The following is a 24,221-nucleotide window of genomic DNA, read 5'->3' on the forward strand; positions in this document are numbered from 1 at the left end:
ACTCCTGCAGTTGCTTTGTCTTAACTTTTCTGAGTATATCAATGTTAGACACGGTCTATGTTCTAGACTCTCATTACTTTTGTGTGAATAATATATCCAAATCAAAGGAAAGGGAATTTCAGTGTTAATTTGTGTTCTGTTGAGAAACAGGTGGGGACTTGGACTTTGAAAATATTTGAATATATTTGAAAATATGGTTTGGCCCTGGAAACACTTCAAACATATCACTAGAATTCTGGCACTGTATATCTTACCATTTCTCTCCTTAGTACCCTTCTGATTTACATGGCCATAGCAAGAATTACAATCTCTTTTGTGTTCTCGCTCCCTGGGGCAGATTTTCCCACCTCCCGATAAAGGCCTTCTGTGTTCTTTACATTCCAAAAACCTGAGCAGGATGTAAAAGAGGGAAAAAATTTATTGCATCAGATGGGTGATTAGACTCCATAGTCAAAACCCCATGTCACAGACCAAGATGCTGCCCTGATTTTAGATATTGTACAATAAAGAGTAAGTGTTGGCACTGCCCCACAGTACTTGTAGTCCAAGTAATAAGGGAAGAAGCAACAGATGGCACAGACAGGTGAAGAAGTGCAAGAGATAATATTGGTCAGCACATTAGCAAAAATTAAATGAACCGGCTAATGAATTTCAATGCCATCCACTGATGCTCGCTGGACACTTACCTGAGCCATGCAGCACAGTACAGAGAAGTATGGCCTGATGCTGTGGATACTGTGCTTCTCACAGGGAGCAGTTAGACCACATCACGAAGCTACTGTGTGGAAGTTATTAACTCCTCTCTTTCAGTACTTAGTAAACCTCATGCAAGGTTTATCAATTTGGCTGTGGAACTCTACTGGTGCAAGAACTGTCTTTGAAACCAATTGAGCTGAGAAGATCACAGCTGTAAAGAGGAGAAACAAGTGCTCCTGGAGTGCTTACAGGGGAACATCATGAATGAGGTGCTTCGCCATATCTACACCACATAGGTATATAGGCATTGAAAGTGTCCCAGGGTTCTCTACAACAGTTGACAGCACCAGACTGATGCCTATTTTCTGAATCTTTGCCATTTTTATTCCTAAGAGCCCTTCATTGTTTCAGGGCTTGTTTCAGTTTGTGCTTTGGGTCACATTCATGCCATAAATGAGGATAACGAGAATTTGAAGATGTCTTCTGTACTGATATCTCTGTGTCTTTTTCCTTTTTTACAGCATTTTGTTTGCAGACATTGTGGGGTTCACTAGTTTGGCATCACAATGTACTGCCCAAGAGCTGGTGAAGCTGCTGAATGAGCTCTTTGGCAAATTTGATGAATTAGCTACAGTAAGTACAACATTCTTATTTCAATTTAATTTAAAATCCCTTCGGAAAAATGATGCATGTCTTATGCAGGTTAGAAATCTGTAATAGACTGATTTAGCCCCATGTGTCATGGATTTCTAAAGCTTCCATTTTTTATTAATACTCTAGAGAGAAAACAGTCTATTTTAATTGTTTAGGAAAGAAGCTTAAGTTGCTATTTTAAAATACATTTTTCTTCCCCCTCCTTGGTGGGCATCAGTGTTCATCATTGGGTTTGTTTGCACAAAACAGAGAAAATATTTCAATATTTACATTTCTATCCTGCGTGGAAAAAAAAACAGGATAATGGAAAATATGAAAATATTGGCAGTACAGCGTTAAACTACTTTCTGTGATAATAAGCTAGAGAGTAGGATTAGTTCATCACAGAGAGCGCCCCTTGTCACAGAAATGATGGTAGCTTTTCAGAGAGGCTATTGTAGGCAAAATGGGATCCGTATCATAACTGATGCTTATGTTTTGGTCACTGCACTTACATTGTGCAAGTCCCCAAGGAAAAGAAAACGAGAGTAATGTTCCTTGCCTATAACTCCTAGCAGTCTAATGGTCCCACAAGCGTTTGACAAGAAATGAGAGGAATGGCTGTGCTTGAAAAAGCCACACATCTTGTTTCAAATTACATTTAACAATATGCTGAAAATGTGTTTTCCCCTCAAAAAAAGCAAAATTTAATCAAATCTATCCTGTTTGCCAGCCATGTCCTCAGAGCTTTCATTGCTGAGAAGTATCACCTCCACATAAATTATGCTCCTTCACTATCTTCAGACTCTGCAACAGCCTAGAGAACTTTAGGTCTAGAGCCTAGAGACTTTAGAGCCTAGAGCCTTTAGGTCTCCAACATGAACAGCATCCACATTTTTTCAGTCCTCACTGAATTCACTTCTCCTTGATGTAGTCTTCCACGTGAGTCCTCCAAGGAGAAAGAAATCTTCTGCTCCACAGGATGCCAGAGTTGAGGAAGACCTATTCTTAGTTGAATGGGTTATCATTTGACCAAGTGCTATGTCCTGATTTGTACTAGCTGTTCAAGTCATAACAGAAAGGAACTGTTGTATGTTCCTTTTTTTCAAGAAATACAGAAGAATAACTTAGATGCTGAGTAGAGATCCAATGGAGGTGCATTTTTTTGGTATGAATTTGTTAAACACTCAAAAGCCTTTGTGCATTCATGACTGGAAGTATTGGCAGTGCCTCACAGAGAGCACGGGTCCCCCCTCAGAGAACTTCATAGATGTATACCTTAGAAATAAAAGGGACTGCCATGTAGATATCATTGGCAAGAGCTGAAATGGCCTAAAAAAGTTAAAACAGTCTCCTAACTTTAGTTTCATTACTGAATTTCATCCTCCAAATATCAACCAGCCATCTAATAAGCTCTTTTAAGACTTACAATGCTGTCATTTGTAGAGTTGTCATAACCATGAAACACAAGGCAGTGTAATAACATGGAAGCATCGTGACATAGCACAAGATCACAGATGTGCACACATGCCTATGACAATACATAATATGGAATGACTATCATTAGGGCAAAATCTGAGGCTGGACAAAGCTACTCTGCTTAATGAAAACTGGAAGAAACTGAGGAACTTCAGAAATAACAGCCTGAACTAAGTAAACTAAGCCTGAACAGCAGATAAAATCCAATAGAAATTGATGCAAAATCATTCTTTCTATTTGAACTATTCATAAGCCTTATGATAAACTTAACTAACTGCTTAAGTTCAGGAAGGTGGCTTGCTGTTGTTGTGTACAGTCCCAAGGGAACCTCTACAGAATGGGCAAACTTATCCAAAATGCTTATAGAAAACCAAGGTGCCTAAATACTGTGACAAGTACTTCAGGAACCAGAATAGAAATGAAGCCTGAGGCATTCATAACAGCGCCTCTCCACGTGGATTCTCTGATGTCTGTCTAGGATGAAGTTACACTTCCACAAGGATACTAATATTGTCACTGATTTTTGTTTAGCTTTATATTTTCAAGACTCACTTTCCATTCTTCGAAGTGACTGAAGTTGGCCCAAAGACTCAAAAGTTATTAAGGACACCACAAAGTCCTATATAAAATATGACTACCTAAGATTGCTTCTTTAAGAAATGAAACAGTGCTGTTGTGAAAACAGAGAACATACCATTATTTTAAGTACTGTATTCTGATCACCTCTCCTCCTAAAAAAAGACTCAGTGACTTGCAAGGTAAAATAACCTGTACAAAATAAGTGCTTGAAAAACATATTTTCTCTAAAGGTGAATAAAAAAGAAAGAACATGATAAAAGTACAAATAACTTCTAGTAGGGAGTAAGACAATCAGGAATTTTCTTCCATCTCTATGAACAGAATGCACAAGCAAACAGTCAAAGGAGTTGAATGACCATAAATTGAAACCTAAGGTTTGCCTTCAGAACTCCCTGTTACAAGCTGTAACTATATTTGAAGCTATTGTGATTTAAAAGGTGTAGCATTTCAACAAGAGCAAAACTGTTTGCCTTACCAAAAAAAATCAAACAAACATCATAAAGAACGATAGAAAAATCTAATGCTGAAGAGCACAAACCTGCTTCTGAGTGTCAGAAGGACAAAATTTAGGATTAAATTGTCCCAGATATCTCAACAAGATTTTTTTATGTTCATCTGAAGCATCTGGTTCTGGTCGGCTTCAGAGCTATACTGTCAAAAGAGCTATACTGTCTATTCCTACAATGTGTCAATGAAGGAATTGACATTGACAAGATTGAGACCCTTCATGAGAGTTACAGCAAATATATGCTTCGTTACACTTACTACACTTCCCACAGTGGTGACAGGGATTTTTTTTAAAGCACTACAGTTTTAAGACAGGACAATTGTTTTAACGAGGGTTGTCATAAACTGCCCCTTCCAGTTGACATTGTTCCTAAGAAGCAGTAGCGCACAGCATGCACACTCACAGATCACAGTTTAGTAGTCCCAGGGAACATACCTATCATCATTACATTTTTCTTTAAATTCCCTGCAGTTTCCTACTACATCATTCTGAATACTAAAGCACAGCATTGTTTTAAAATCAGCCCAGTCCTCTGTTTTGATCTGATAATGGATATCTAGAAGTTGCTTTGACCAAAAGATAGGAATCCTTCTGGAAAATTACACTTCACAGCACATTTCTTCTGACTGTAGGAGACACAATAACAAACCTCCCTTTAACACATCAGAAGGCACCAAGGAAAGCTCGTATGTTCTGTCCTTAATCACACCCCGATGCAGCACAGTCTGAACTAGGAGGACAAGTAAATAACAAATCTTCACATAGCTGAAAGAAACCATGAGATCTCATTTCAATTTGGAAAAAGAATGTATGCAAGCTGAACAGAAAATCTAAAGCTTTTTAGCTCCTCTGCTGTCTGGAATCTGCTTCTTCCCTGACAAACAACTGACTTCGCTGTCTGCCTGGTGTCTGCCTGGTACCCTGGCTCCAGTTGACCGCACCTGGCCACTGCTAGGGGAGCAAGCATGGTGCAGTAGCCATGTCCCTGGCTTCAGTGCCATGTCACATGTCATAGGCTGTTATTTCTGAACTTCCTCAGTTTCTTTCAGTTTTCGTTAAGCAGAGTAGCTTTGTCTGGTCTCAGATTTTGCCCTAATGATAGTCATTCCACATTACATATTATCAATGAATGCTTTAAACAACTGATCTTTGCGTGAGGTCTTCAGATGCCTTGAAATTAGCCTTTAACACTATAGCCAGCTTCCAGTTTGTCATTCTTAAGCTTACTTGTAAGACTGACAAATTTTAATGATACAACCATTTGCATCATGCTGGTTTTATGTTCCCTAGGAACTCTTGGGCGCATGACACTGGGTGCCTTGTTGCTTTAATACACTGTATATTTTCTCTTTGTCTTCTCTAATACGCTGTCATTTTCTCGTCATGCTTTAGCTGTAGCATAGATTTACTGTGAATGAGAGACATTCTCAAGGCTGCAGTTACCCATGTAGCATCGCACAGAGTTGCACATGCCCGTGCTCTGGTACTCTCATGGTCACAGCTCCACTATTGTGTGATACAGTTCAGCTACACCTAAAATAAGTCATCTTAATAGAAAAGAGGAACTATTTCTCCCGCATCCTGCATCGTAATGAAGCAGCTTTGCTTTTTAGAAAAGTTTTGATCTTCTTTAATTATTCTTTTCTTTGGTAGATTTTTCTCACATACTTCCTGCATCTAATCTACGTGGAGAATTAATTATTTGTGTCTATGGGTTCAGTTATTTCCCTTTCAACTTCTGTGTTATTGCATCCTGGGCTTCTAAGACTTTCTATTTACAAGTGGATAAGGATAAATGAAGGAAGGGTCTAGGACATCACTAGAAGAGGATTTTGATATTCTGAATGAAAGACTTTACTTGTTTGTACCACTTTTGGCATCTCATCTATTAACCAGGCTGACACACACCACTTCCTTGTTCTTTCCATTTGCAGTTATATACACCTTCAGGCTTTGTCAGTGTTTGTAGGCTGAGTCTATTTTTATTTCTTTCAGTTTTAATTTAGTATCCTTCCCTGATTACCTTCTTAGCTTTTAACAATTTTTGCTTTCCAAATTTCGATGTTACTGAAGTGTTTTTTTGTACATGTTCAGCCTTAGAGGTATTGAACTTCACAACGTTGCTGCTGAGCCTTAGGCAAAGGGTCAGTAAGTAATATATTTAATCAGCTTCTGTGCTGCATTTTTTTAAATGTGTCAAGAACAGTCAGTCCTTTGCTGTGCTTTGAACTATGTATTCCTAAAAGCAATCACTTTAAGAAATTGATTCTATTGAATCTACAGAATGCTTTGAGTTTATATGAAGATAATAATGATGTATTTTTAAATATAAAATGAACAAAATTTTGTGGGCTGGGTAAGATGGGAAAGTTAGTGCTGGAAAACATAGTTATAAACTTATAGCACTTAACCCTTCTTTGTTGAAATTGGTAAGTGTGCACTGGATGGGAATATTTATGAAGGCTAACTTTAAGAAGATTTGTTTCCCCAAGTTCCCTTGATAGTGCAGACATAGGATCCCACTGAGGCAAATAATGCATGTAAGCTTGAGACTGGTTCTAAAAGGCCATCTGGAGAGGTCTCCTAGAGACACCTAGGAAGTAAGCTTTCTTAAATTAAAGACTCTATAGATTTGAAGAGGGATGGGGATGTAACTGGGCTTGCTAGAGAGGTGTCTGGGTGTAGTAGCTTGGCATTTGTGGGGCAGCGGGCTAGTATTTTTGAGAGCCAGACGGCCTACCACACCTGAAGGGCAGAATCTACATGCTCAACTCCCTCTCTGAAATGCTTATACACCAATGCATTGAGCATGCGGAATAAACAGGAAGAACTGGAGATCTGTGTGTGGTCACAGGGCCATCATCTCATTGCAATTACTGAGACATGGTGGGATAGCTCACATGACTGGAACACTGTCATGGATGGCTATGTCCTTTTTAGGAAGGACAGGCCAGAAGGGCGAGGTGGTGGAGTTGCTCTATATGTGAGACAGCAAATGGAATGTATCAAGCCCTCCCTGGGGTCAGATGAAGAGAGAGTTGAGACCTTGTGGGTGAGGATTAAGGGGCAGGCCAGTATGAGGGACACTGTTGTGGGTGTTTATTACAGGCCACCTGATCAGGATGGGGAAGTTGATGAGGCCTTTTACAGTCAGCTGAAAGTAGCCTCACAATCGCAGGCCTTGGTTCTCATGGGGGACTTCAATCACCCTGATATCTGCAGGGAAGACTACGCAGCCAGGCATGTACAGTCCAGGAGGTTCCTCCACTGTAGTGATGATAACTTCTTGACTCATGTGATGGAGGAGCCAACAAGGAGAGGTGTACTACAGGACCTAGTTCTGACAAACAAAGAGGGACTGGTGAAGGACATTAAGGTTGGGGGCAGCCTCGGCTGCAGTGACCATGAAAAGATAGAGTTCAGGATCATGGGTAGTATGCGCAAAACAAGTAGGATTGAAACCTTGGACTTCAGGGGGGCTAACTTCAACCTCTTCAAGAAACTGCTTGGAGAAATCCCATGGGTTAGGGCTCTGGAAGGTAGGGGTGCTCAAGAGAGCTGGACAATATTCAAATATCTCTTTCTCCAAGCTCAGGATCAGTGCACCCCTAAGAGCAAGAAATCAGGCAAGGGGAAGCAAGAGACCTGTGTGGTTGAGCAGGGAGCTTCTGAAAAAGCTCAAGTGGAAGAAGGAAGTTTACAGTGCACAGAAGAAGGGACTGACCACTTGGGAAGATTACAAGAATGCTGTCAAAGTATACAGGGATGAAACGAGGAAAGCCAAGGCCTCCTTGGAATTAAACCTGGCAAGGGATGTGAAAGTCAACAAGAAGGGTTTTTTCAAGAATATTGGAGGCAAAAGGAAAACGAGAGAAAATGTGGGTCCGCTGTTGAAAGAGACGGGTGCCATGGTGACAGAGGATGCAGAGAAGGCAGAGTTGCTGAATGTCTTCTTTGCTTCAGTCTTCACTGCAGGCCAGCCCTCAGGAGTCCCAGACTTTGGAGGAAACAGAGAAAGTCTGGATGAAGGAAGGCTTCCCCTTGGTTGAGGAAGATCAAGTTAGAGAACAGTTAAGTAAATTGCATAGCTGCAAGTCCATGGGTCCTGATGGGATGCAACCGTGAGTGCTGAGGGAGCTGGCAGAAGTCATTGTTGGGCCACTCTCCATCATCTTTGAAAGGTCCTGGAGAACGGGCAAGGTGCCTGAGGACTGGAGGAAAGCCAATGTCACTCCAGTCTTCAAAAAGGGCAAGAAGGAGGACCCAGGAAAATACAGGCCAGTCAGCCTCACCTCTGTCCCTGGAAAGATGATGGAACGGCTCATTCTGGATATCATCTCAAAGCATCTGGAGGAAAAGAAAGCTATCAGAAGTAGTCAACATGGTTTCACCAAGGGGAAATCCTGTCTGACTAACCTGATAGCCTTCTACGATGGCATGACTGTATGGATAGATGAGGGGAGGGTGGTGGATGTTGTCTACCTTGACTTCAGCAGGGCTTCTGACACAGTCTCCCACAGCAACCTCATAGGTAAGCTTAGGAAGTGTGGGTTAGATGAATGGACAGTGAGGTGGATTGAAAGCTGGCTGAAAGACAGAGCTCAGAGGGTCATCATTAGTGGCACAGAATCTAGTTGGAGGTCCGTAACAAGTGGTGTTCCCCAGGGGTCAGTACTGGGTCTAGTCCTCTTCAATATATTCATCAATGACCTAGATGAAGGGATGGACTGTACCCCCAGCAAGTTTGCTGATGATGCAAAACTGGGATGGGTGGTTGACACACCAGAAGGCTGTGCCACCATCCAGCGGGATCTGGACAGGCTGGAGAGTTGGGCAGAGAGGAACCTGATGAAATTCAACAAGGACAAGTGTAGGGTGCTGCACCTGGGGAGGAATAACCCCCTGCACCAGTACAGGTTGGGGGCTGACCTGCTGGAGAGCAAATCTGAGGAAAAAGACCTGGGAATCCTGGTGGACAACAGGATGACCATGAGCCAGCAATGTGCCCTTGTGGCCAGGAAGGCCAATGACATCCTGGGGTGCATCAGGAAGAGCATGGCCAGCAGGTTGAGGGAGGTTATCTTCCCCCTCTACTCTGCCCTGGGGAGGCCCCATCTGGTGTACTGTGTCCAGTTCTGGGCTCCCCAGTTCAAGAAGGACAGGGAACTGCTGGAGAGGGTACAGCAAAGGGCTACAAAGATGATTAGGCACCTAGAACATCTCTCTTATGAGGAAAGGCTGAGGGACTTGGGTCTTTTTAGTCTGGAGAAGAAAAGACTGGGGAGGGATCTGATCAATGCCTATAAATACTTAAAGGGAGGGTGTCAAGAGGATGGGGCCAGTATTTTTTCAGTGGTGCCCAGTGACAGGAAAAGAGGTAATGGGCACAAACCTGAACATAGTAAGTTTCATCTAAACATGAGGAGGAACTTCTTTACTTTGAGGGTGGCAGAGCATGGGAACAGGCTGCCCAGTCGGGCAGTCTCGCAGTCTCGGGCAGTCGGGCAGTCTCGGGAGACATTCAAAACCCACCTGGACACGCTCCTGTGCAACCTGCTCTGGGTGTACCTGCTTTGGCAGGGGGGTTGGACTAGATAATCTCTAGAAGTTCCTTCCAACCCTGTATCATTCTGTGGTTCTTTGATAGGCTTAGGGACTAATGATGTGTGTATGGTGGGAAGCTAAATTAAATGTCAATGGGACAGTTTTCCAGGGAGAAAGATAATGTCACAGACTTTTGTAGTGAAGTACTATGGGAACATAGAAATGGACAAGTACCAGAGAGGTTACATCTTGCCTAATGTCCTTCATGGTACTTTTTAAGTAAGAGGATACTGTGCTTGTTATGCCAATTCTCTGCCATAACTCTTGTCATGATTTGCATGTTTGTGGTAAATTACCAAATTCTTCCTGTGTTTGTATTCTGCAAATCTGAGATTTGTGGATTTGTATAGGACTGTGTCGGATTATTCTGATTGGTTTCATGGTGTGGGCATTTTTTCTGAAACGAATTGTTTTGACTCGCTGTGCAGTTAGCATAGAGAAAGGTAGTTCTGGAGTTCAGTGTGTATCATCAAAGTGGGATCTCTAATTGCAGTCCGGATGTGCCTCTTTCACTTCATTGTTGTAGAGGCAGTTTAACTGATAACCCAGGTCTGTATTTTAGCTGTCTATATGTACTCTGCATATACAGCCCTACTTGGAGTCCATTGTCCCTGCTCAGATCTCTTATGTGGGGCATAGCAGTGCACCAGGGGAGCAGTCATCAGGACCTCTCCTCAGCTTGGGGGCACCATGCCTCCTGCACTGTAGTCCAGAAGCACTCTTAGAACAGTCAGCTTTGTTCTTCTCAAGCCAGACTTTTTATCTCCTTGAAGTCTACAGAAATCTTTCTGAAAAAAATCTTTCTTTATAACCAGCTGTATACAATATTTTGCTAGTTCTTCTTATGCCATCATTTTTCAGTAATTTTGCCAAGTGGGGGGGAATGACCATTTCGAGTGATTAGGTCTTGAAGATTTCCCATGCTTTTTTGTTCTGAGCGTGACTGAACTTCATACTTTGTTGGTGCACAAATGTGATTGTGTAAAATATTCTTGCTAAAATTCTTTTTCATTTCCAAATAAATTAACATATATGACTTAAGTAGGTTCTCACTCTCCAGGGCTAAAAACATTTAACCTTCTGGTTTTGTAAAATTACTCTCCAGGTGGAGTAGGTAAGGAATTTATTGTGAGAATAAGAATGCACAGAAATGTTAGGCCAAGAACCAGTAGGTTATTGCAGATCAGCATATATAAATGCCATTAAAATTGAGGGAAAGTATATGATGCAAAATGTCTTCCTTTTTATAACTATCCTGAATTCTACATTTTTTCATGTATGATATGGCTCCCATGATGGCAGACAATTTGTAATGACTTCACAAATACGTTACTAAGTTACAAAGTTACATGTGCTCATCCGGAGATGGCCAGCTTTCCTCAATCAGAGCCTATCAAGCCATTTTCTGTGGTACTTCCTATGCTGTAGCCAGATTTGTTTTCCTTTCTTATTATTTCTACCACTCTGTAGAAGCTCTTCTTGCTAGGTCTATACTAGCTGTTTATTGCTATGAATATGTCTCCATTACCCTACTAAATTGAACTCTCTAGAGTATTGCAGTTAGCTCATTCTCAAAGCTTCTTATGTTGGGACTAGCAGATGTGCAAGAACTAGTGTAAATTGGTAAAGTTACTCTTTGCAGGCATTATTCCATTAAAAAGTTATTAAAATAATTGTTTCAATTTTTAAACCCACAGTTCAAAACCTTGTTGAAAGTAAATGTTTAACTGTGTATGCAGTAATTGACAGGATTAAATGAAATTTTCTAATGGGTTGGAGAGTTTTCAAAAGTGTATTATCACTATTGGCACACTGCAATGTGATGGAGCTGGTTGTAATTTCCATGTCACTTAACTCAGGATTTGACTGTGAAGTTCATCTGATAAACTGGCTTCAATGACCTCTCGCATGTTGTGGCCCACACTCAGTATAGCTATTAAAATAGATTTGGATACTACACAGAGAAACTATGTTGGTAAATCTTTTAATTTTACTGAAAAAAAAAAAGTAAATTCGTAAGTGAAATTACTGTTCGTCATTAATGAAAGTTGCAGATGGTGTGAGTAAACTCCGCATCCAGCTCTGGGGCCCCCAGTAAAAGAAAGACAGGGACCTGTTAGAGTGAGTTCAGAAGAGAGCAGTGAAAATGACAGGAGGGCTAGAACACCTCTCCTATGGAGAAAGTCTGAGAGAATCGGGGTTGTTCAGCCTGGATAAGGCTCAAGGGAGACCTTTGTGGCCTTTCAATATATAAAGGGGGCTTATAAGAAAGTCAGCAAAAGACTTTGTATGGGCATCTATAGTGATAGGACAAGGGGCAAAGGTTTTAAACTGAAAGAGAGTAGATTTATATGAGATATAAGGAAGAAATTCTTATCAGGGAATGTAGTGACAGGACAAGGGGTAATGGTTTTAAATTGAAAGAGGGGAGATTTAGATTAGATACTAGAGAGAAATTCTTTTCTGTGAGGGTGGTGAGACACTGGAACAGGTTGCCCAGAGAAGTTGTGGCTGCCCCATCCCTGGAAGTGTTCAAGACCAGGCTGGATGGGGCTTTGAGCAACCTGGTCTGGTGGGAGGTGTCCCTGCCTATGGCAGGGGGGTTGGAACTGGATGATCTTTAAGGTCCCTTCCAACTCTAACCATTCTATGATTCTATTATCTTTAAAGATTCCTTCCAACCCAAACCATTCTATGATTCTGTGATTCTATGATTTTCACAGATTTAGCTGTTAGAAGTTAGATTCATAGATTCATAGATTCATAGATTCATAGACTGGTCCAGGACGGAAGGGACCTCCAAAGGTCATCTAGTCCGACCTCCCTGCAGTCAGCAGGGACACCCCCAACTAGACGAGGTTGCCCAGGGCCTTGTTGAGCTTCACCTTGAATATCTCAAGGGAAGGGGCCTCAACCACCTCCCTGCTCCAGTGCTCCTCCCTGTTCCACCAACCTGTTCCAATGTTCCACCACCCTCATAGTAAAGAACTTTTTCCTAATATCCAATCTAAATCTCCCCTTCTCCAACTTAAAACCATTGTCCCTTGTCCTGTTACTGCAGGCCTTCGTAAACAGACCCTCCCCAGCCTTCCTGTAGGCCCCCCTCAGGTACTGGAAGGCCACTATTAGGTCTCCCCAGAGCCTCCTCTTTTCCAGGCTGAACAACCCCAGCTCCCTCAGCCTGTCCTCATAGCAGAGGTGCTCCAACCCCCCGATCATTTTAGTGGCCCTCCTCTGGACCCGCTCCATCAGGTCTATGTCCTTTCTATATTGAGGGCTCCAGACCTGCACACAGTACTCCAGGTGAGGTCTCACCAGAGCAGAGCAAAGTGGCAGAATCACCTCTCTGGATCTGCTGGCAACACTTCTTTTGATGCAGCCCAGGATGTGATTGGTCTTCTGGGCTGCAAGTACACATTGCCTGCTCATGTCCAGCTTCTCGTCCATCAGCACCTCCAAGTCCCTTTCCTCAGGGCTGCTTTCTAATACCTCATCCCCAGTCTGTATTTATACTGAGGATTGTTTCGGCCCAGGTGCAGAACCCTGCACTTGCTTTTGTTGAACCTCATGAGGTTCATCTGGGCCCACCTCTCCAGCCTGTCCAGGTCCCTCTGAATGACATCCCGTCCCTCTGGTGTATCGACAACACCACACAGCTTGGTGGCATCTGCAAACTTGCTGATGGTGCTCTCAATCCCTCTGTCTATGTCATTGATAAAAATGTTAAACAGTACCAGTCCCAGCATGGACCTTTGAGGGACACCACTTGTCACTGCTCTCCATCTGGACTTCAAGCCATTGAGTACCACCCTCTGGGTGCGACCATCCAGCCAATTCCTTATCCACTGAACAGTCCACTCATCAAATCCGTATCCCTCCAATTTGGCAAGCAGGATGTTGTGAGGGACCGTGTCAAAGGCCTTACTGAAGTCCAGATAGATCACGTCCATAGGTCATCCCTTATCTACTGACCTAGTCACTGTATGATAGAAGGCCACTAGGTTAGTCAGGCAGGACCTGCCCCTAGCAAAGCCATGCTGGCTATCTTGAATCATCTCCGTGTCCTCCATGTGCCCAAGCATGGCATCTAGAAGGATCTGTTCCATGATCTTCCCAGGCACGGAGGTGAGGCTGACAGGTCGGTAGTTCCCAGGGTCCTCCTTTCTACCCTTTTTAAAAATGGGTCCTAAAATTTAAAAATGTAAGTTTTTTAAAATATCTAAAAATTTAAATTTTTTAAAAACGGGGCCTAAGTAGCCCCACTTTTCATCAACACAGAAAGAGGGCCCATTCAAAGGAGATTCAAAGTAAGGTTCTAAGAAGTGCTTTGCATGTGAATCTAAAACTATTCCTTCATCTTTTTCTGCATCTAGCTGCATCTTCTGTGAATACTTCTGCAGTCTAAGAGACTTTCACTAGGTTGTCCTTCCTGTGGAATGTTTTTGGTTTTGTTTTTCTCTAAAGCTCTTCAGTGCACAAAACAGAGTTATAGAGCTTAGGGAAAAAAAAATGAAAGATCTTTTATGTTTTGTTTAATTTTATGCAGAAATTAAATATAATAGGAATGTGTGAATATCAAAAATGTAAACTGATCTCTTGTAAAGGATCTCTCCCTCTCACTGTGCACTGAACTTAAATTGATAACTTGATATGGTATTGCTTAGTTGCACTGTACAGCCTTCCAGTTAATTCTGTCTAATCCACTGCCTTTCTTCTATGACCCTGAAGGAAGGTGGCTTGTGCTTCACTATTTCCTTAACAGCAGAACACTGTATTATGCCCTTCCAAAAGCTCTTGGAGCAGTAAGGCATCCACTATACCTCTGTGTAAAAGAAGGAGTAATGCTAGGACTAGTAATGCCATAAACAGGTATCAACACCCAGGTATCTTCTACCAGTTTGTGTTCAAATCTGTTGAAAGTTGGGGCTCAAAACTGGTGTCAGGCCTGTAACTGTCAGGCTTAGCCACCTTGGTTACTATGTCAGTAGTCCAGAGGATGAATATTAAAATTTGTGTTTGTCACAAATCTTGTGTATATAAGCAAGAGAATGTAAGTAAATTTGCAGAAATGTGTGTCTGTTCATGTTATACACGCACATATACACAAGACACAAGCTGGAATACAAGAAGTTCCATCTGAACATGTGGAAAAACTTCTTTACTTTGAGGGTGGTAGAGCACTGGAACAGGCTGCCCAGAGCGGTCATGGAGTCTCCTTCTCTGGAGACATTCCAAACCCACCTTGAGGCACTCCTATCCAGCCTGCTCTAGGTGGAACCTGCTTTGGTGGGGTGTTTGGACTAGATGATCTCTGAAGTTCCCTTTCAACCCCTACAATTCTGTGATTCTGTGATATATCATGGATGCATATATTTATACAGCATGATAGCCAAAATATAGGTTTTTTCCACTTCTGTTCCAATCTAATGGATAAATTTAATGAAAATGGATAGAGACATCATTCCAGCTTTAGAGGATGTAGTAGAAAATGCTATTTTTTCTGCAAGTCTCTTTTGTGTCTCCGTACACATCTGTAATATAGATAAATTTATGTTAACTTCTAGAATGATTCAAAGCTTTCTAATACAAATTTCTATTGATATTAATAGCACTGTGGCATAAAGTGTTGTAATGTTAAGTATGCTGTACATACTAAATACATTAAAAATAAGCTGCAGTGCTAACAGTGGTGAATCCTATCTTGTCCTCTCAAGAGCTCTTTGGAAGCAGGATGAAGTTCTAGGTTTGTGAAGAGAGATAAATAGGGAATGCATTTTATTGCTATTTTACATCTTCGGGGACTTTTAGAGGTGCTTTGCATTTTTTTCCCCCTATAGTCATTTTATACTGTAATATCTAAGCAAGGATTTAAACTGCGATGTGGTTAGTGTGGATTATTGAATTATGACTTGGGTTCCTGAGGATTATAGGGATAGCTGCTATAAATTAGTGTAGTTCCCCTGAAATCCACGCAATGCTGATTAATATGAACTGAAAATTGTATTGCCTTTGCCTACCTGATACAAACAGTTCAGCTATAAGCACAGCAGGCTGTCAAAAGAAGCTGTTGGAATGGGTCTTTCCAAAAGAAAATGTCTGATAAACCAGGAAGGAGGGAAAACAAGAGGGAAAATATGAAGGGGAATAAAACACAAAAGTAATTCTGTGATGGGTCCTTTCCTCAGGGTCGCTGATCTTCCTTTTGGCTCATTGAATGTCTGTAAGGGAGTGTGACCATGCCCCTCTGTGGCACTGCTTGGCCCCAGTGACAAAGCTCTTGAGAGCAGCGACGGGGCCAGGAGAGCAGTGTATATTCCTTCTTCAGCCCCCAAAGCACACCACTACTCCCCCAGAATTAATTATATTCTTAGTGAAAACTGAGCCATCAGAGATATGCCTTTTGACGGTTTCCATCTGCCCAAGACTTCTCTTCAATACGTGAAGAAAACATTTAGCTAACAGTGTTTTTTTCAAGGATTAGGGCAATGGGCTTTTTTCCCCACAGATTCAAACAGTTTCAGGCAGTGAATGGATGGAGGCGGCATGAAGAGTTTTTGAGCTCAAGAGCTGCTCCCTGTGCTGGCAGGGCATCTCCTTCCACGCTTCTGCTGCATGCAGTACTGCTCTGTACTAATTTGCAGCTGTTCAGGGGCAATACCCAAAGGTCTCACTAATGAGGCAAACCAGGGAGGATGCCAAAGCCTTTCCCTGAGAGAGTAAAGCCTTCAGTGGAAGTCCAGGCCTAATAGATCTCCTCCCTTTACCCCAACGCTTAAATAGTTGAACCTGGATATGTGTTACTTTTGGTTTTCTCTTTTTCCTATTATTTCTTTTTTTAAGACTCTAACTTTACATTCACTAAGCATCATAGGTAGTGTCCAAACTCTTGTTCACATTTTTCTAGCCTAAACAAAACTGAATGTTATTACTGCTCACGTCCTAGAGCATTCGGAGAGTGTAAGTCTGGTACGGTCTGAGTTAGGGGAAATGGGAATCACTGCTTATGCATTTTTTTGGGGCCTTATTAGTATTTTCTCTTACTCTGCACAGTTTAACTAAAACTAAATTTGCTGAATATGGTAAAGAATCTTTTTATGTACCTTAGCTGATGCAGCTTTTATTAGTATGAACAGCAAAAAAAGGGTAAGACAATAAAAGTCTGAAGAGCACATATGCAAATCAGGTTGTTAGCAGGCTTGCAGAAAAAGAAATGAATGTGTATAATAAGCATAAAACATATTGTAATTAAGTCACCCAAGGTCAGATTCATCCTTGGTATAATTCCACTGCAGTTATTGGGGTTATGAGAGAGAAAAGTTCAATGTTTAGCTTTTAAAATCTTGCTTTTTAAAATTGTAATCTGTCTGATCTTCCTTTTTGGCACACTTTGATAGGTACTCACATACCATGATGACACATGGGTATGTACAAATACATTGATTGCTGCAGTAACAGAAGGCAGAGCAGGGACTCTTTCCTTCATTAGCATATGCTGTCTCTAAAATAAAGAAAAGCTTTAAAGAGGCTATTCTCCTACCAGACAGTGTTACAAGAAACAAAAATAATGTACTAAGCATCCCTGACTTCAGATGTATTCACATAACAAACAATTACTTACTTGCATTGATTATTAAAAAAAACCACAAAAAAACCCCAGCAGCAACAGTAAGAATTGTTGCAATCTGGCAGGTGAGAAAGATCCTCCCTTAAAAGACTTTACACTTATTTATATAATCTCTCTGTTCCAGAGAACACCTAGCTGTCTGCCTATGTCTGCTGGGAGAGGTCTGAAAGCACCTTAAACTTTGTTAATAATATAATATTTCTTTGAGACAACCTGTTTTTATATATATATAAATTTTCTTCAGAACTACAAATTTGTTGCTCTTTACTTTTTATTAAAAAAACCTCTATACAAACCAATATTTGACTTGTATAGTAGAAGAATATGGAGTTAATGGTCTGAATTTCCAGTTTTGCAGTCTAAGTTGTCAGACTTCGCTCTTTCTGCAAAATGCACTTGAATAAAGAACCACCACAACAACAAAAGCCCCGAGTTGTTTGGAACAGAAGCGCCCCCCTCTCCCCAGCCCCGTTCTCCCTAGCAGATAGGTAGAATGAACTGTCTCATTAAGTGCTTGTCCGGAAGTGTCAAGAAAGCTCTCAGGAACTTTGAGGTATCCTCTGCTTTGTGAGCTGGGCTTCCACTTCACCCTGACAAACGCTGTGACTGACAGTTACGCCAGAGGGAATTCTGCAGATCTGCTCGGTAGCCTCTCGGTAAGGCACCGCAGGTGGGCAAGCTGCCCGGCTAATGCAGCGCTAGCAATCTCTGCTGTTTGGTATCACGGGCATAAAACCAAGATATCAGCTGTTTCTAAACAGACACTGCTTGTGTCAAGTGTGACTAGAATTTGTAATTATCACACTTGAATTCATCACTGTCACAAATGTGAAAAACTTTGCCGAGTCATTAGCTTCTTTGGAAGTTGCTGAGGAAACAAAACAAAGAGGGAAACGGGTTTGTTTTGTTAATTTGCATATCAATCCTTTAAAATATTGCTCTTACAAAGCTGGAAGTTTGTGGAAGTCTGCTTCACAAATCGAGAGAAAGAAAACAAATTATTTTGCTACAGATTACTGTATAATAATTTATTATAAATAAGGATAGTGAGAATAACATCTGATAAGAAACAAAGTGGTGGTTTCAAAAACAGTAAGTGATTGTCATACGTCTTCCATCAAAATTAATATCTCTCTAGAAAAATGCTGTAGTCCTTATTTTCTTTTTCTTTTATTTTTCTCCTGCACAAATAATAAACTGACTTGGAAAGTGGTAATGAATCAAGCTCTGTTTTGATTTTTTCCTCTCTTAAACTGTCTACCAGGCTGCTAGACTGTGCTGTGCCAGCCTGACAGTAATTCTGTGTACCCCATTATAAAATGTGCAGTACTGTTCTACGAACCAATTAATTAGAAATGAGCCATTTTGGAGGTAGACGCTGAATTGGAGGTAACACTGATTGATTAACAGATACATATTGTCCGGCCCAGATTACTGAAATGGTTTTTCTGAATAACTTTTGCCTGGGTCAGATAGTCATTGCCTGTCCACAAATTATGCATACCAAATTTGAAGATGAAGAGGGCTTTATATAGGATTGTAAGATGTGGGGCAAAACAGGATTTATTTTGCAAAGTAGGTTCCAGCTATAACTACCGAGTACCCTCTACTGTTTCAAGATTTGCCCACGATTTTAAAAAGTGGCTTATTTTGACAGTATGATTTAGTGGTTTCTGCTAAAAAACTTAGTGGTTTCTTTTAATAAACTTAGAGACTTCAGTCCTAAAACCTTGAGTTGGAAGGCCTGTTTTGTGTCAGAATAGATTTCGAGGGCTGCATATTACTTTGTGCACATCAATAATTATTCTACTCATAAAATGCCATAATGCCATATGGGGGAATAATATTTTTGTTAATCCTCTCTCCTCATATTCACAAGAGTTAATTTTGCGTGGCACTTACTGGCACAGTCCGAACTGTGTAAGTTGGATTCATTTAATCATATTATTTATTTTTCTATGCCATACTCTAAATGTTTAGAAGTTGCCATAGTATAGCTGCAAGGGATACCATCATCTCTTCATGTCTCTTCATAGTTTATTAGTTAAAGGCACTGCTTCATTAAAGGTATTTTGTTATGTGCTTTCTGTTTAGAAGTAAACTTTCTCCTCAGACCAATGTAGCAATCATCACTTGCCATCATTGGTTTTTCAAAATGGGATACATTCAGCCAGTTCTCTTTGGCTGTAGAAATTAAACTGTATGCAAATGGGAGATAAATTTGATGATAATGCAAACTGCCTGTATCTTCTGATCTGCAAGTGTGTCATATTTACATTGATCATGGTGTACTGTAAATTGTGATTTATGAATTGGTACTGCACAAATGTGTGTACCTTCACAGATAAATACACCAACTTTCCTGGTAAGCTGGAACTGGATTTGAAATAAAAGCTTTTCAGAATACAAACATTTCCTGATATTCAGTAGTTGTTTGGCTTCAGCCCTTTGGTTTGGATTCATACAGAAGTAAAGTCTCATTCCAAATCTTGAATTCATACTGACCTAATGTAAAGGCAAGGAAATAATATTTGTTCATAACTATAGCTTTAAGCAGTGTTACCCCCTGTGTGTTGAACAATGCAGGGCTGACCTCCAGTATATATGTGTGTGTTTATAAACAAACAAACAAACACTCAAACAAATATGTATATGTTAGTTGTTCTATACAGGGAACCCAGATTTCATGAGCTGTAGATTACTTCATTTAAGCACAAAATGGTTGCCTGAATGATTCTGTAGTATTGGAGAAGATTTTATCCTGTAAATATTGGAATATTTATATTAATAATAAGACTTTTCCCATTCTATTTTTATTAAAGGAAAACCACTGCAGAAGAATAAAAATTCTAGGGGACTGTTACTACTGTGTTTCAGGATTGACCCAGCCCAAAACAGATCATGCCCATTGCTGTGTTGAAATGGGACTGGATATGATTGACACCATCACGTAAGTACTGTGCGCAGTGAACCCAGAAGCTTCAACAACTTCTATGTGGCATTCAGGAGGTGTGTTTTCAGGCAAACAGCAGTGTCTGCTAGCACTGCCCACCTGTTGCATTCAGATCAGATGATACTGATTTTTAGGAAGGGTCATTCTAGACGTCAATTTTCCACTCCATTTAATTTCTGTAAGGATAGAGTGCACAAGTATGAGTATGTAGAGGCACATACAAGTACTGACTGGGGGACAGAAAAATACTGGGAATTAAAGAAATATTCCTATGGCCATTTGTCACAAAGAAAGGAGTCCAATTTCCTGTTTTACAGAGATAAAACACTGCTCATTTTGCATACCAGTATGTAAACTCAAAGCCAGTCCTGATGTGTACATGTTATATATGTGTTTGCATTCTCAAAACGATAGCTTGCTGATTTCTCCTTTCTGTATGTCATGTTTAAACCCTTAATTTATTCTGCTTTATGAAATGTAATGTGAAATTCACTTAGCTGATCAAAAGATTTTTTTTATGCTTGAGAGCTCTGCATTCATCATTATTTTACCAAGGTGAAAAATGTGAATGTGAGAGAACTGTGAATGAGCGTTCAGCGAGAGCCTAAGATCCATTTTATTATATACGAGGGAAGGGATAAAGATGGGAAATTTCTTCACTACTGTATTGCTGTATGTGTGTGTGTGTGTGCTTGTGCATGTGTTTTGTAGGGAGGCTGTAGGAAGGAGTGCACACCTGTATTAATTCTGTATATAAATAAATACTGATCAGCACAGTGCTATTACACTTGGAATGAGCTTGCACAAGTGCTTCACGCTAGGGGCCTTAGCCTGTTCTGTATTGGAAAATGTTTGGTCACTGTTTCCAGTAGCCAGTTATTCTTTCTCTCTGTTGTCAGCTGGGCTGTTGGATGTATGGAATTGACTCAAGGTTCTGCTTCCCCTCACTTAATTCCCAAATTTTTGCATCATACACAGAGAAGATCTGCTTTCTCTGTGACGGTGAATAGATCACAGTGTAATCTCAATTTAAAAATGAATAGTAAACTATTAAATAAAGGAAAAAAAAGGTATAGAATAAGCAAACATAAGGCTTATGAATTAAAAGTATGCATTTTTTATTTGGAACATTTTACCTTCTTGTTTCTAATAAAGCTTTTGCCACATCATATATTTCCTGTCCTCCATTTGTATATGAGGATGTTTATGCACATATATGCACACAAAGAAGTTGTTTTCCCAAAACTAAATTGCATTCATTTGTGGAGAGTATTGGTGTTGTAGAAGAATGTATTATGATCCTCTCAGAGTTCACTGTAGGTTTTGCTCGAGAGAGTTGGGCTTACCTCTATGGAAGTAATAGCTAGTCGTTCAGACTCTGCTAATGGCTTAGGGGAACATGGACATTACCACACATATTTGTTGTTTCATATCAACTTTAAACTTTTCTATGAACCTGGATTCATCGAGCTTTCTTTGCAAACAACTTTAAAGCATAGAAAAAAGGAGAGCAGTACTTAAAGCAATTGAAGGCTCATTTCTAGCTCAATCCATGTGTTTTTATTATAATGTTCATTTATAAAATCTCTCAGAATGTGAAGAGTTGGGTAAATGAATCCATATTCTCCCTCTCATTCAATGCAAGTTTGTGATCTTTGTAAAAATTGTAAAATTGATAAAAGACTTGTAATGTATGATAATATACAATAGTCTATGATACTATAAATCCTAAAAGAATATCCTAAGTCTGCAAATTATGTATATGTGCATTCTTCTAGCAGTATATGGATACTCCATTTATAAGGAAGCCTTGGCCTTTAGAAGCATAATTAGATATACAGGCCTTGTACACATTTTCCAAAGTATTTTTTTTTAAATCCCTGGAAAGCAGTAGCTGATGCTCTCATCCTTTTTAAAACCTATTAAATTTATTTTTAAACCTATTTAATTCATTAGCTGTGCTGTGTTTCATTTATACAAATAAGGTAGTGATACAGCTGACTGAACTTTCCTTTTTTGAATGTTTCGGTTTTACTAATATTAGAAATGAAACATGTTCCCTTTTTATTCCCTTGTCATTTATTGGCTGCTGTATGTAAACTTGAAAAAGGAGTTGAATTAAAAAGGAGGAAATGAAGTGGGACTATTCAGCTTGGAGAAGAGAAGGCTCAGGGAGAATCTCACCAATGCATACAAATACGTGATGGGAGGGTGTAAAGAGGACAAAGCCAAACTTTTTTCAGTGGTATCCAGTGTCAGAGAAAGACAAAATGAGCACAAACTGAAATACAAGATATTCCATTTGAATATAAGAAAAAAACTTTTTTTTCTGTGGAGGTGGTCAAATACTGGAGACATTGCACTGGAAGGTTGTGGAGTTTGCATCCTTGGGGAGATTTAAAGCTGACCCTGCTCTGAGCAAGGGGGTTGGTCTAGATGATTTACAGAGGCCCCTTCCAGCATCAGCAGCTCCATGATTCTAAGTGAGCTTTAGTGTGTTATCTCAACATGTTTAGTCAGACGCTTTGGTAGAAGATAACTAACTGACAATTTCAGCGGGTTTTCTTTTAAAAAATTCATAAATTGTAAGTCTTTAGAGTGTGTAGTCAGTAGCCAGAGCACAGTGAAAGGGCAAGATGGAGAAGGAGCAAGGTTATAAGAGACTGCCAGATTTATTTAGGATTCTTAAAGACTAGCAACCTGTTCTGCATCCTTTGTACATAAGCACAATTAATTAATCCCTTTTTTCTTTTTTCAATGAGGAATTAGTAATGTAAGGACTGTAAGATCCAGGCTCAATGCATATTTCCTCTCTTAGGTAAACGAATGTGCCTGTTCTGCTTATATTAGGAAACAGAAAGATGGTGCATTCCAAGTACCATTGCCTTTGATGGCAGTACTATTTTTTTTCTTGTAATGAAAGTGGAGCATCATCTGTTCAGATATAGTTGGATTCCGGGTGAGGTTCTCTTGGTGACAGATGTGCGTGGCCAAGCCAACTGTACAAAGAGCTCCAAACAAGGAAAATAGGTTCTGCTGAAGAAGAGGAAAAAAGTCTTCAGTCCTTCACAGAGACCAAAACTAGAAGACTGATTCCCCAGATTAATTTTTTTGAAAATATGTTGAGCAAATGAAAAGGAGAAGTGAAGGGCTTATGACAATAAAGTTGGAATGCAAAATTTTATTTTCTATTGGTATGATGATTAGGTGGTGTTGTTTATCAGTCCCATGAGATGCAGAGTCACTTTTACTTTTAAACTTCCACCTTTCATCCGGAGTTGGATGGCATCTGGTAGTCTTCTAAAAGTCTATTCACTTTACTGCAGAAATCAGATATTGGCATTGTAAATTTTTGCTTGGAAGTCATGATCCCTAGTGACAGGTTTGTCATGTTACCTGGGATAAATAAATAAATAAAATCACTTGAATTATTATTCAGCTGATAGATCTATGAAAAGTGCCTGTCCCAGACATACGTACTACCAAGATGTCCATTTTCCAGGAAATGAAGGAATAGAAGCTTCTAGTAGCTGGGTGATGGATCTGTGATTTTACAGAGGTGAACGTTGTAATGAGTTCATAGAAATTGATAGTTTATATTGTCTTCATATTCTGTGTAACAGTTATTTAAGCATCCTAGAATATGGTGCTGCACATATTATCTGAGAATGTTGCCTCATTACATTTAAATTGAGATTTTCAAGGTAATTTTCAAATAGCATTATAAAATACTTAAAATTTTAACATTTCCATCTGTCTTCTACAAAGTATTTTTTTCAAGGCCACAGTTAAAATCAGACCAGAATCATTATGGGAGGATCTTTTTTGTCCTTAAAAAACCCCCACAAAACAGATGGTGTTATATTCTGTTTCTATTCCAAAAGAATTTCTGCTGCCAATGAATTTTGTGTCAGTGCATCAGTACAGGCTAAGTGTTTGTTCAGAGTCACTTAAACCATCATGGCAGTATTTAAGTGTTGGATACCACTGATGCTGCTTCAATCAGGCGAGTTTTAACTTTCAGCTTTTTGTTAGTAATATAATTAGTAATTTTGTTAGTAATATAATTATATATAAAATAGGTCATGTCCATTAGTGCCTCTAATGTGCCAGATGTTGCTCTGATGTGGCAGATGTTGTCCTCA

General features: G+C 40.1%; 1 protein-coding gene across 1 annotated transcript in view; it reads left to right on the forward strand.

Moving 5' to 3' along the window:
- ADCY1 (adenylate cyclase 1) overlaps positions 1–24,221 on the forward strand; it is a 155,006-nt gene that overhangs the window by 72,502 nt on the left and 58,283 nt on the right. The window contains exons 4-5 of the mRNA XM_074145330.1: positions 1,218–1,329; positions 19,946–20,073. Of these exons, the coding sequence (XP_074001431.1) occupies positions 1,218–1,329; positions 19,946–20,073 (240 nt within the window). The remainder of the gene's footprint in view (positions 1–1,217; positions 1,330–19,945; positions 20,074–24,221) is intronic.

Source organism: Numenius arquata, chromosome 3 (genome assembly GCF_964106895.1).
Source record: "Numenius arquata chromosome 3, bNumArq3.hap1.1, whole genome shotgun sequence".
Lineage (NCBI taxonomy): Eukaryota > Metazoa > Chordata > Aves > Charadriiformes > Scolopacidae > Numenius > Numenius arquata.